At 37.8% G+C, this 12,124-nt stretch overlaps 1 protein-coding gene across 1 annotated transcript in view; it reads right to left on the bottom strand.

Moving 5' to 3' along the window:
- IPO11 (importin 11) overlaps window positions 1-12,124 on the bottom strand; it is a 204,860-nt gene that overhangs the window by 175,562 nt on the left and 17,174 nt on the right. Inside the window, exons 2-3 of the mRNA XM_070357518.1 lie at window positions 5,529-5,672; window positions 671-771 (exon numbers count right to left, since the gene is read on the bottom strand). Of these exons, the coding sequence (XP_070213619.1) occupies window positions 671-771; window positions 5,529-5,666 (239 nt within the window). The 5' untranslated portion in view covers window positions 5,667-5,672. The remainder of the gene's footprint in view (window positions 1-670; window positions 772-5,528; window positions 5,673-12,124) is intronic.

Genomic DNA, 12,124 nt, shown 5'->3' with positions numbered 1-12,124 from the left:
CTATACTGTCTTTCCATCAATCATAAAACATGCAATTAACTATTACAATAAATTTTTTCACTTAACCACCTACCGAGTAGTTACAACTGAAATTGATGATATTATAAATGTGTACTACTCAATTTCTACCACAGAGGCAATTATGCATAAAACTAGACAATTAACATCAGCTGATTCAGAGATGACCTGGAAGTTCCTTCTCAATGACATTTTCCAGAATTCTAGCCTTGTAATTTCTTAAAAAGAAAAGAGGGGGGGGGGGGGGCGCATTTTTTCAAACATGCTTCAGCATTTATTTTGTGCCCATAAAATTAAAGATCCTTGAAAACAGAAGGCCAATGAGAAGTCCACATATCCTATGCCCAAAGGGGGGAAAACTCACAGAGAAAAGCAGTAAGACAACTAGTGATCTGTAATTAACCATGTAGAACACATTTCTTCTTCAGTCGTTAACACACCTTTTTTTCATTTGAATATCAAACAAATCACAAATGTGCATAGCTCAGGGAGCATATAAATCTCTGTATTGTTCCCATTTTAGTATATGTGCTACTGAAGAAAGCACAAATGAATTCTTTTATATACAGAGTGAAGATTAACGGATGACAGTCTTAGACCCCCTTGAATGTGAAAAGGACGAGCTTGAGAGGGGAAAAGAGATGGAACTTACTGAGGTGCTACACGTCTCCAGTAGCGATCAATTCCATTTTTAAAATACAACACAGCAAGCCACCGTACATTTATATCCAGAGTGTGGTTTGTGAAAATATTCTGTAAATAAAAAACAAAGCATCAGAATGAACATAAGTTAAATAAGTATAGTTATTTAAGTATACTTAAATAACTTAAAAAACATAAGTGTATAGTTAATTTATAGTTTTAAGTTATATATTTTAAGTTAAATGTATAATTTATAGTTTTTAAATAACTTAAAAAACATAAGTAATAAGTTAAAAGTATAGTTAATATATCACAATAAAGTACACATAGATTTTTCAGACACAGAAATACAAATATTGTATAATATAGCTTATGTGTGCGAGCTCAGTCATAGCCAACTCTTTGCGACTCCATGGACGATAGCCCACCAGGCTCCATGGAATTTTCCAGGCAAGAATGCTGGAGTGGGCTGCCATTTCCTTCCCCATGATACAGCTTTTATGTAGAATCTAACAGAAGGGTATAAATAAACTTATTTACAAAAGTGGAGTCACAGATGTAGAAAACAAACTTATGGTTACCAGGGGAAGGATAAATTGGGAGGTTGGGACTGACATATACACACGACTATACGTAAAATAGACAGGAAGAACCTGCCATATAGCACAGCAAACTCTACCCAATAACTCTGTAATGGCCTATATGAGAAAAGACTATTTAAAAAAAAAGAGTGGATATATGCATATGAGTAACACTCACTCTGCCTGGAAAATCCCATGGACGGAGGAGCCTGGTGGGCTGCAATCCATGGGGTCGCGAAGAGTCGGGACACGACTGAGCGACTTCACTTTCACTTTTCACTTTCATGCATTGGAGAAGGAAATGGCAACCCACTCCAGTGTTCTTGCCTGGAGAATCCCAGGGACGGGGGAGCCTGGTGGGCTGCCATCTATGGGGTCGCACAGAGTCGGACACGACTGAAGCAACTTAGCAGCAGCAGCAACATTCACTCTGCTGTACTGAAACCATCACACACTGAAATCAACGATGCTGCTGCTGTTTGTTGTTTAGTCACTAAGTCATCGTCGTTTCCTACTCCAGGGGATCTTCCCAACCCAGGGACAGAACCCTTGTCTCTCATATCTCCTGCACTGGCAGACAGGTTCTTTACCACTGCGCCACCATCAACTATACTTCAATAAAATTTAAAAAAAAAAATTTAAGTATGGATAGATTTGTAATTAAATGTTTCACTTAAATTTTAAGTGAAATTAAATTAATTTATTTAATTTATTAAATTAAATTAAATTACACATATACTGTTATTTTCTAAGTATCTATAGCTCTACAATTCATGTAAGAGAGCATATCTGCTTACGAGTATGTTAATTATGTAAGCTGAGTAATGGCTATGTACAGAGTCATTTCACTATTCTACTTTTAGGTATATTTTAAATTTTTCCTAATAAAAAATTAAACTTGAAACAACAAATCTAATTATACAGTAAAATCTACCCACATGAAACTAAAATAAACACCTTTAGGACTTCCCTGGTGCTACAGTGGATAAGAATCTACCTGCCAATGCAGGAGAACTGGGCTTGCTCCCTTGTTCAGGAAGATACCATATGCACATACCACAGAGGAACTAAGCGCATGCACCAAAACTACTGAAGCCCATATGCCCTAGAGCCCTCGAGCCTGCGTGCTGCGACTACTGAAATCCCACGTACACAGAGCAACAAGAAAAGCCACCACGATGAGAAGGCCCACAACTGGAGAGTAGCCCCTGCTCTCCACAACTAGAGAAAGCCTTCGGGCAGCAACAAAGACCCAACACAACCAAAAAATAATTTTTTTAATTATATAAGTAAAATAAACATAGCTAAATTTAGAAAGAAAAAGTAGACCCAACAGAATGAACTAAATAATTTCAAAGTATCCTCCTTATCAAAGCAATTATACTTACAAACAAGTTAGATAACAAAATATTTTCAAGTATTATAAATGCAGAAGTGCTATGAATAATTTCAAATCAAAGTTAACCATTACTCAAAATATTTATTCACTGTGTTAATCCAAATACAGGCAATTCCTGCCTTGCACCGTCATGAGACAGTGTAAAAATGACTGTGCAAGCTAAACCATGCAACATGACCTTGAAATCAAAATTACAACTGGTACGTGACCTTTAAAATTTATTAAAACTGTTACCAAAAATTTATAATAGTTATAAAGGTGTATGAAATAAGAAGAGTAAAACTAATATTTACAGTATAATTTAAAATATCACAAACAGTGAGAATTAAAGTGTATTTCACTGCTTTCTAGGAAAACCCCTGTGGTCCAGTGCTTAGGACTCCACGCTTCCACTGCAGGGAGCATAGGTTTGACCCCTGGTTGGGGAATTAAGACCCTGCATGCATAATAATAAAATTTTTAGTGTTTCTATAATAGTGGGTAGATGGGACAAATAGGAATTGTAGGAATATGTTAACTAAAACTGTACTACAATTCAGACCTAAAACAACTCAAATCCCTAGAACTGACCTCTTAAACACAACTTTATGTGGGAAAACTTCAAAGTCAAAAGTAATAATGTGGAAGTATGTCTTTCAGTATATTAAAAAAATTTTATATGTTAAGTACTAAAAATAGGTATGATACTATAATCCTATTTTTAAAAAATCAGGTGCATACCGAAAAAAGTTACAGAGACAGTTGGGTAATGTCTATTTATTTCTTAAGACCTGTGACAACTGAGGCAGAGTCCCTCTTTGGGTGTCCTTGCAAAAGAAAGCATAGGTTCTCTCACCACATTAATTGTAAGACTAATTAATTAATTGCATTAGGTCTTACCCTTTACATGCCTACCTTCCACACTAGACTGAGTTGTGTATTATGAGTGGAGTCCAGCACGGAGCCTAACAAAGCAGAAACTTCATAAATATCTATTGAGCAAATGAGTGAATGAATGAAAGTAATGTGGGAATATTGTGGAAGCTGGTAGATCTCAACCTAACTCAGCTATACCAAGCAACCAAGAAAAGTCAAGCTGCAGGTGTCAATACAAGTAAATATATATTACATAAATATATTGAATAACCAGGTTGGAATGCACACCTGAGATCAGGTACACAAATTTAGGAATCTCCAGACTAATCTGGATGGCTAAGGCTCAAACAGAACCAATGTACCAAAACAGTGAGAACAGGGAAAAAGAAAGAAATAACTTACATTCAGCAGTTTCAAAATCTGTTATTATCTATACTGCATCTAAAAGAAACTTTACTATCCCTCTAAGAAGAAAAGTAAACCTAATAAAAATAAAACAAACAGGTCTAGGCACTTAATATTTATAATTCATACATTACACAGAAAGTATCAAGCAAGTCTACTGGTTCTCCCAAAGTCAAGCAGTAACTAAAATAAGAAATTCCAGAAGTCTTTTATATTTTGGTCTGAAAAAACACAAAGCTAATTACAAAGCATGCTCATTTAAATAAACATATGAAGGGTAAAGATACAAGATTTTCTAAAGATTTACATACTATGCCCCAAATTTACAAACACAATGCTGGGATGATCTATGAGAAGAAGACACTTTCTTCGGTCTCGTTAGAAATTACTCTGTTTTTTATCTCTGTGTTACTGTGCCAAAGAGACAATTTTCTAATGTTATATTCAGAATATCCAGTATGACTTCAGATACTTAATTTCCTTTCCAGGCATGACTAGTATATCTTCTCAAATGTAACAACTCAAAACTTTTCAGTCATGAAGTCAAAACATGTATGTAATGCCACGGTTTTCTATTTTACAAGATACAGTACACTGTTCTGCTCTGAATTTTTGACCCAGTCACAAATACTGAATCAGTTTTTGATTCAATTCGTAGCCTCCTTGCCATGGTCAGAAACCAAATCTTGAACACCAATCAGAGTTCTCAAATTTTCAGAAGAAAAAGAATAAGAGAGGCCTTCAATACAAAAAGACATCTTTTTATTCTGGTAATGAGAAAACAATTTTGATTAATTATCCAAAAGCTTTAAACTCCCAGAAAGATCTAAAGCACTGTTAATTATTATACTATTTCCCATAATATCCAGGGGAAAAAATCAGATATGTTAAGAAAATAATTTTTAGATGGGGGAAAAGAAAATGTTTTAAAGTGAGCATGGTAGACCCGACTCATGCAACAGTGGGGAGACCTCTGATGAAGAATTCTGACAATGTAAATTAACTGGGGCAAGGATAAGGACGAAGACAAACATCAAAGTGTACCATGTATAGTCTTCATTCAAGTCAGCATTAACGCATTAAAACAGATTATCAGCACAGTGCTGCCTGCTGAGCAGATTCTACCAGTAAGTCCCCTACATACAGACCAGTTCTGTTCTGAGAGAGCGTTCTTAAGTTCAATTTGTTCCTGAGTTCAACAAAGTTAGCCAAGGTACCCAACTAACAGAATCAGCTATATAGCACTGTACTATAAGAGGTTTATAATACTTCTCACACAAGTATGTACGTAATTTTTTTAAATCTTACAGTCCAGTCCCTTGAAAAGCACAGTAGTAAGTACAACAGGTGACATACAGAGGGGGGTGGCACACGTTCACATTGTTGAAAGTTCGCAACTTGAGGCTCATATGTAGGAGACTTACTGTACCCTGAGGGGTTATTTATCAACCATCAACAAACATTTCTTAAATATCCTCAAGAGCCACGCCCTGAATTAACTTGTGGCAGGAGATACAGCAGCCAAACATCTGGATCAGTTTCACTAAAGTAAATTTAATTTAGAACAATTAAAATAATAGTACCTCATTCTATCAAAAATAATAGTAAACTCTTTTAGAACAACTCACCAGCAACACTGAGTAGAAGCCTGGCTGCGTCTCCCACTGTTTCAGCTGCTCTTCAGCAGGTTTTAACACGGCAGTATCCTGACTGGTGGCCTGTGTTAGGACCTGAAGAACAACAGTACTGGCGCTGTTGAGATCCATGGAAACCTGGAAATGACACGGACATACCTGAGTGTACATTATACATAAAAAGTAACAGTAACAAACATGGAGAAAAGGCCTCGATGTTCTAAATTGCTCCCATACTCCAATCATTTACCTACTCTTTCAAGATTCTGCTTGATTTCTCTTTCATGTACCACCCATACTCTTACTTAAAAACCCCGTAAGTCAAATTGCCTTTGCTTAAACCAATTTACTTCTAAAAGAAAATGCCATTTTATTATCCCATAAATACAAGGCAGTAAGTTGGAGGGGGGAGGGACAATGACAAACAAACATCAAAGTTACTAAATTCTGGTTAAATAACACTGCCTGCTCAAGACTCTAATTATTTTGTTTCTTTTTCAAGATAAGCATTATAAAATCTATAAAAGTATTAACCATTTTATCCTTAAGACCAGAAGGTAGAAATCATACAAAAATGCAAAGGACCTAGGACTCTGAAAAATAATTTTGAAAAAGAACAATTACAAATGCTAAGTAAAACCAAAAAAGGAAAGTTTTTAAAAAGCTAGCATGAAATATATGATTTGAACAAGTTATATGCTGTAAGAAAGAAAAATCCACTTGGACATGATGCTTGTTTCATTCTTTTTTGAATTGCTCAGATTTAGAGATATTGAATGTTAATCTTCACTAGAAATTCTTTGGCAAATTATATTGCATAAGCATAAACTGTAAGTCACAAAGTAATTTATTGATTTCAATGTTTAGAATTGATGAACAAAATACAGAAAAATTAATTATAAAAAAAAAGAAGACCAGAAGGAAGAGAACTGCAAAAAGAATGCTTTGACTGATTGCTAAGTACCTCATGTTATCATCTTAGGTGCCTCCAATGATATGTATCTGAAACTTTTTTTTAATATAAAAGACAAACGCATACCCAAGAAATATTGTGTTGGGGGAGGGGAGGGGGGCAAGAGAACTTAAACCAACAAACAAAATATAAACCTTAAGTTAAAAAGGATCTTAAAGGTTGGATCACCTAATCCTTCAATAAAATTTTTTATAGAAGTTTAGTTAATGTACAATGTTGTGGTAGTTTTAAGTACACACCAGAGTGATTTTGTTATTATAGTGTCTGAAACCATCCTAAAAACACATAAGGAATTTATTGAATTCTCTAGGATTCTGTTTCTAATCATCCCCAAAATTGTATATGACTGTTTGTTAGGAAAGTATATGTAGTTGTTCACAATACACATATACAAGGTATGCAAAACTAAACTGAAAACTAGGACTTCCTTGGTGGTCCAGTGGTTAAGACTTTGTGACAGACTCTGTGCTTCCACTACAGGAAACTCGGGTCTGACCCCTGGTTGGGTAACCAAGACCCCACATGCTACAGAGCATGGCCAAAAAACCTTTTTAAAAACTCTTTTTTTTTTTTTAACTGAAAACTAAAAATTGACAGAAAATAGTTCTTGGTACAAAGGTGACTGGGAATTAGTTTTGTGATGCCAATTGCCTAAAACTGAAGAATGTTCCAGATAGTAAAAGTCTAAGTCATTAACCCATAATCAAAAGCAAATTACTTCCTTTGTTAAGAGTTGTAATTAAATTGCAATGACTCAAGAAAAGGGAAGGTCCCAAAAATTGATTCTAAAAGAAATCTGACCCAAAGTATTATAACTTTTAAGGAAATTAATCATTTTGAAGCCTTTGTGAATTAAGAAGGGCCAGGGTATAATAACTGGAATCAGACAAATATTACCAATTAGCAATGGAGTTGGACTAAGGTTATAAATTAGTAGTCTGTTCTTGTCTCTATCTTAGAACTGACTAGGGGGGTAAACATATATTACCTCCATCATAAGGAGTTTTGTGTTTTTTTTTAACTTTCTTGGTGATTCAGTTATTTTATATATATATATATATAAGTCGTATATACTTTTTCAGATTCTTTTCCATCATAGGAGCTTCTTGAATAAGTTTCTGTGTTTCATTATCACTTGAAAATAAGTAAATGGATTTTCACTCGATTTACAGGGTTTCTTGGTAATGTATGATTTCAAAAATAGGCTGTAAAAGAGAGACTCACTTTATGGAGGCCCCAGAAGATACTTTAAAGAGATAGGCAGGACCTCCCTGGCAGTACAGTGGATAAGAATCCACCTGCCAATGCAGGGGACATGGGTTCGATCCCTAGTCCGGGAAGACTCCACATGCTGCTGAGCAACTGCTGAGCCTGCGCTCTGGAGCCCGTGCACCACAACTACTGAGTCCTCAAGTCATGACTGAGCCCCTGTGCTGCCCGCGCGCGGCAGCTACTGAAGCCCGAGCACCGAGAGCCCGTTCTTCACGAGAGAAGCCACTGCAATGAGAAGCCTGGGGAATCACATCTAGAGAAAGCCCACGCAAAGCAGTGAAGATTCTGTGCAGCCAAAAATAAATTATTTAATTAGTTAAAATGTTAAAAAAAAAAAAAATAAAGATGACGGCAATATACCTTTCTACTTAGTTGAAATACAATGCAAGTCACAAAAGCAAGCCATGTATGTAATTTTTACCTTTTCCAGTAGACACATTAAGACACAGAAACACATGAAATTAGTTTTATTATATAATATTTAACTCAATATATCCAAAATGTTATCCTTTCAATATTTTGAAAATACTAATAATGTGATATTTTACATCTTTTATACTAAATCTTCAAAATCCTGTGTATATTTTATACTTAAGGTACATCTCATTTCAAACTAACCCAATTTCAAGTACTCAACAGCCACATGTGGCTAGTGGCTACCATATTAACACAACTCTAGAAAAACCCACTCAAAGTGGCACCAATCAAGGACTGGCAACACCAGCATCATCTCACAGAAACACAAATTCTCAATCTTCTCTCCAAACCTAGCAAATGAAAACAGGGGCTGACGGCAGGAGGCGCTGGGGCAAAGGGCTGTGCTTTAATAAGTCCTCTAGGTAAATCCTAATAATTGTCAAAGTTTGAGAAGCACTTTTAGAACATCTAAAACTGAGGTACATCTGAAAGCCCAGCTCTACTGCTAGTGCTGTGGATGACGAAACATACAGGGGCTTCCATTATACATCCCTGAAAAAGAAGGCAGACCAGCACTGATTTGCAGTTCTCACAAGGGAACTGTCTGAAGTATGAAGAGCAGGAATTCACTGATTCTCCCCCAAGCAAAACAGAATAATAATAAAGGTTTTTTTAAAAAGCCAGTATCTGAGCATATATTACATGCCAAGTACTGCAGTAAGTGCTTTACTTATTTATTCCTAATAATTATTCTATGTGGTAGATACTATTATCACCATATGTTAGGTAGGAAACTAAAGGCTCAGAGACCTTAGCTTGCCACGGTCACAGTCTACTAAGTGGCAGTCCCTGGACTTGAAGACCAAAGCCACTACTCTTAATCAGTATCTCATGAGTGACAGGACAGACACCTAAGCCATCCGTGGTCCACGGGCCCAACAAGACACACAATAGACAGTGGGTAGATACTGGATGAATTAACAACAGTGACCAACTCTGAACAATAAAGGACTTCACACTGAACCACACAGAAGCTAATTAACTGATTTATTTAACGAAATTACTGAAAGCCTTTTGTGTACCAGGCACTGTTCCAGGCGCTGAGAAAACAGCCGTGAACAACACAGTGTCCCTGACTTCACGCAGTTTACATTCTAGTGGAAGAAGACAGTGTTAGGAGGAGATTGGAGGTAGTGGGTAACGAAAATAAGGTAATGTTAAAGATGGACTCTGACCGTGCTACTTTAGACTGAGTATTGTGAGAAGTCTTCTCTAGTGACATTTACAGGAGACGTGAGAATGACAAGAGAGACCCAGCCAGGCAAAAATCTGAAAGCAGAGATCTGGATACGGAAAACGACTGAAAACAAGGTTTTAATATTATAAACAAACCTAAGAAAGCCAGTATAATTGACATTTAATGAGAAGAGGGGAAAATAGTACTAGATAAGGTTGGAGAAATGGGCAGGAAGATCATGTGAAGACTTTGTAGGGGAAAAACTAAAGTGTCTGGACTTTAGTACATGTGCGAAAAAAAAGCCCCAGGAAGACAGGAAGAACATGTGAATATAGTAATAGAGAAAGGCTCCACCAGAACTCATCCCTACTTCAACCCTAAAAAGAAAGAAAAATACCATGTCTCTGTTTTGGGCTACTACTATAAAAATAAAATCATTGACCACTGCCAACCCCCAGAGCAATTTATACCTAGAACAAAGATTATGCAGAGCACTCATACACACACACACATATGCACACCTTCACACTTTACAATTCTCTGGAGCTACGTGACAAAGCAATCCTTAAGTCTATATACTCTAATCTTTATGCCCCACTTACCCTCACCATTTGGGCTTCCCTGGTGGATCAGTGGTAAAAGGAATCCACCTGCCAATGCAGGAGACACAGGTTCTATCCCTGGGTTGGGAAGATCCCCTGGAGAAGGAAACAGCTACCCACTCTAGTATTCTTGCCTGGAAAATCCTGTGGACAGAGGAGCCTGGTAGGCTACAGTCCATGGAGTCACAAAAGAGTTGGACACTCCTCAGGAACTCTACAACAGCAAACTTCATGATTCATCTGGTCCAATGTAAATGACAGAATCCCTACCTCCCCCCAGCACCCTGCTCCATCAGGGTCCTCCCCAGAAGCATATGCCCTGTCCTCGCCTCCTCTCGCTTTTGATCCTTGCTTCCAAGAGGCCCATTTCAGTCTGAGAGGGAGAGCTTAGTTTACATATATTTGGAGAACCAATGCTGTGCCAAGTACTAAAATAGTTGTTAAGAATTGAAAAGGGTCTTTTCCCCAAAATATGGAGAATGATGAGGTGGGAGGAAGAGAGAATTATTAAAACAAACTATGAAAAATACGTTTCTAGAATACCAGTTGGAATCCAGAGTACATTTCCCCCATAAAAACAATGAGTGGTTTATCTAATGGGTAAAAAGGTTTTTTGGTGTGAGAAACAAATCATCATTTGTAACTTCTACTGGAAATATTTCCAAGTACTAATTAACTTACAAGGGAAGCTTTAGGCAGCAGTCAGTTCCTGAATTGCAGATTAAGTGTATCCTCAAAAATTAACAATTCAGCAATGACAGTCCCATCATAATGGATTATTTAAAATGCCACATTACTAAAGCATATTAAATTTTTTAAAGATCCCATACCAAACCAATAAAAAGCAAATGTGGCATATGTATTAGTATCACTGTTTCATAGAGGAAGAATTTACAGCTATCAAGAGAGTTGCCCGGGATCACTGCAGAAAACCAGTACATGGCAGAGCGAGGCCTGATATCAAGGTTCTGGAAACTCAGCTCTTCCTGCTGAATCATAAAACAGCCTCACCACACCATCCTGCTCCCGAACACCTAGAAACACACCACACACTCCCATAACAGGTTCCTGGAGAAAAGGATTCCTGAATCCATCAGAAATCTGAAAGTGTTAAGGGAAGCACACTGATTGAAACTGCCCACCCTGGCCAGGCACCATAGTAACTATTTGCATGAGTTGTTTTAGGACAGGAGGGCCTGGTGAGGAACAGGGAACTAATAAGCCTCCACCAACCAGAGAGTTCAGGAAAGGTCAAAAGGAGACACCACCTGTCCAACCACCTCCCGGAATCCTTCTCTCTGGCATCCACCCTGGCTGAACAAGGCGTGCACCATGTGGCAGCGCAGTTCTCCTGGGTTCCCTTACCCCACTGCTCTCCGCCCGGGTGCCCTTTCCCAATAAAATCTCTTGATTTGTCAGCACATGTGTCTCCTCGGACAACTCATTTCCGAGTGTTAGACAAGAGCCCAGTTTCGGGCTCTGAAAGGGATCCCCCTTCCTGCAACAAAAGGACTACATTTTCTATGTGTTAGGTATTTATGCGGAACTCAGTTGTGGAGTTCTCTTGAAAGGACAACAATGGCAAAAAAGAACAGAGAAATGTACTGAGTCATTTAACTGTAACAGTGTGGAAGTAAACTTCATTTAGGATAAAAGGCAGATGACTACTGACTACTAGAGTCAGTTTGAAGGATAGCACACCTGGAAACTAACCTCCAGCATCTCTCTTTTGGAATTAGCATGCAGAAATATAATAGCGCTGCTACTGTTATCTGCACATGGCAGTTGAGGCAGACATAAAACTAGTCTCCAAAAAAACTGGAGACCTGAGACTGACAAAGCAAGAGACGGAAGAAGAAAAGGAGAAGGCGTAAGGAATGAGAAAAGAAGGGAGGTGGGGCAGAGGGCAGAGGCAGGAGGAGAGGCAGAGACAGACACAGACCAACTGATAAAACTAGCCAGCAGGACACTTCCCAAAAGACCCAACAGGATCTTCACGGCATGACAGGATCATCAAAAGGGAGGCCTGAAGGCCAGAGAAGCTAGTCTCTCACAGCGCAGGTGCTGCTACAGGTCTGTGTGTGGTGAG

This window comes from Bos mutus, chromosome 20 (genome assembly GCF_027580195.1).
Source record: "Bos mutus isolate GX-2022 chromosome 20, NWIPB_WYAK_1.1, whole genome shotgun sequence".
Taxonomy (NCBI): Eukaryota; Metazoa; Chordata; class Mammalia; order Artiodactyla; family Bovidae; genus Bos; species Bos mutus.
Note: the sequence above shows the minus strand (reverse complement) of the source record. Positions and strands in the feature narration are given on the sequence as shown.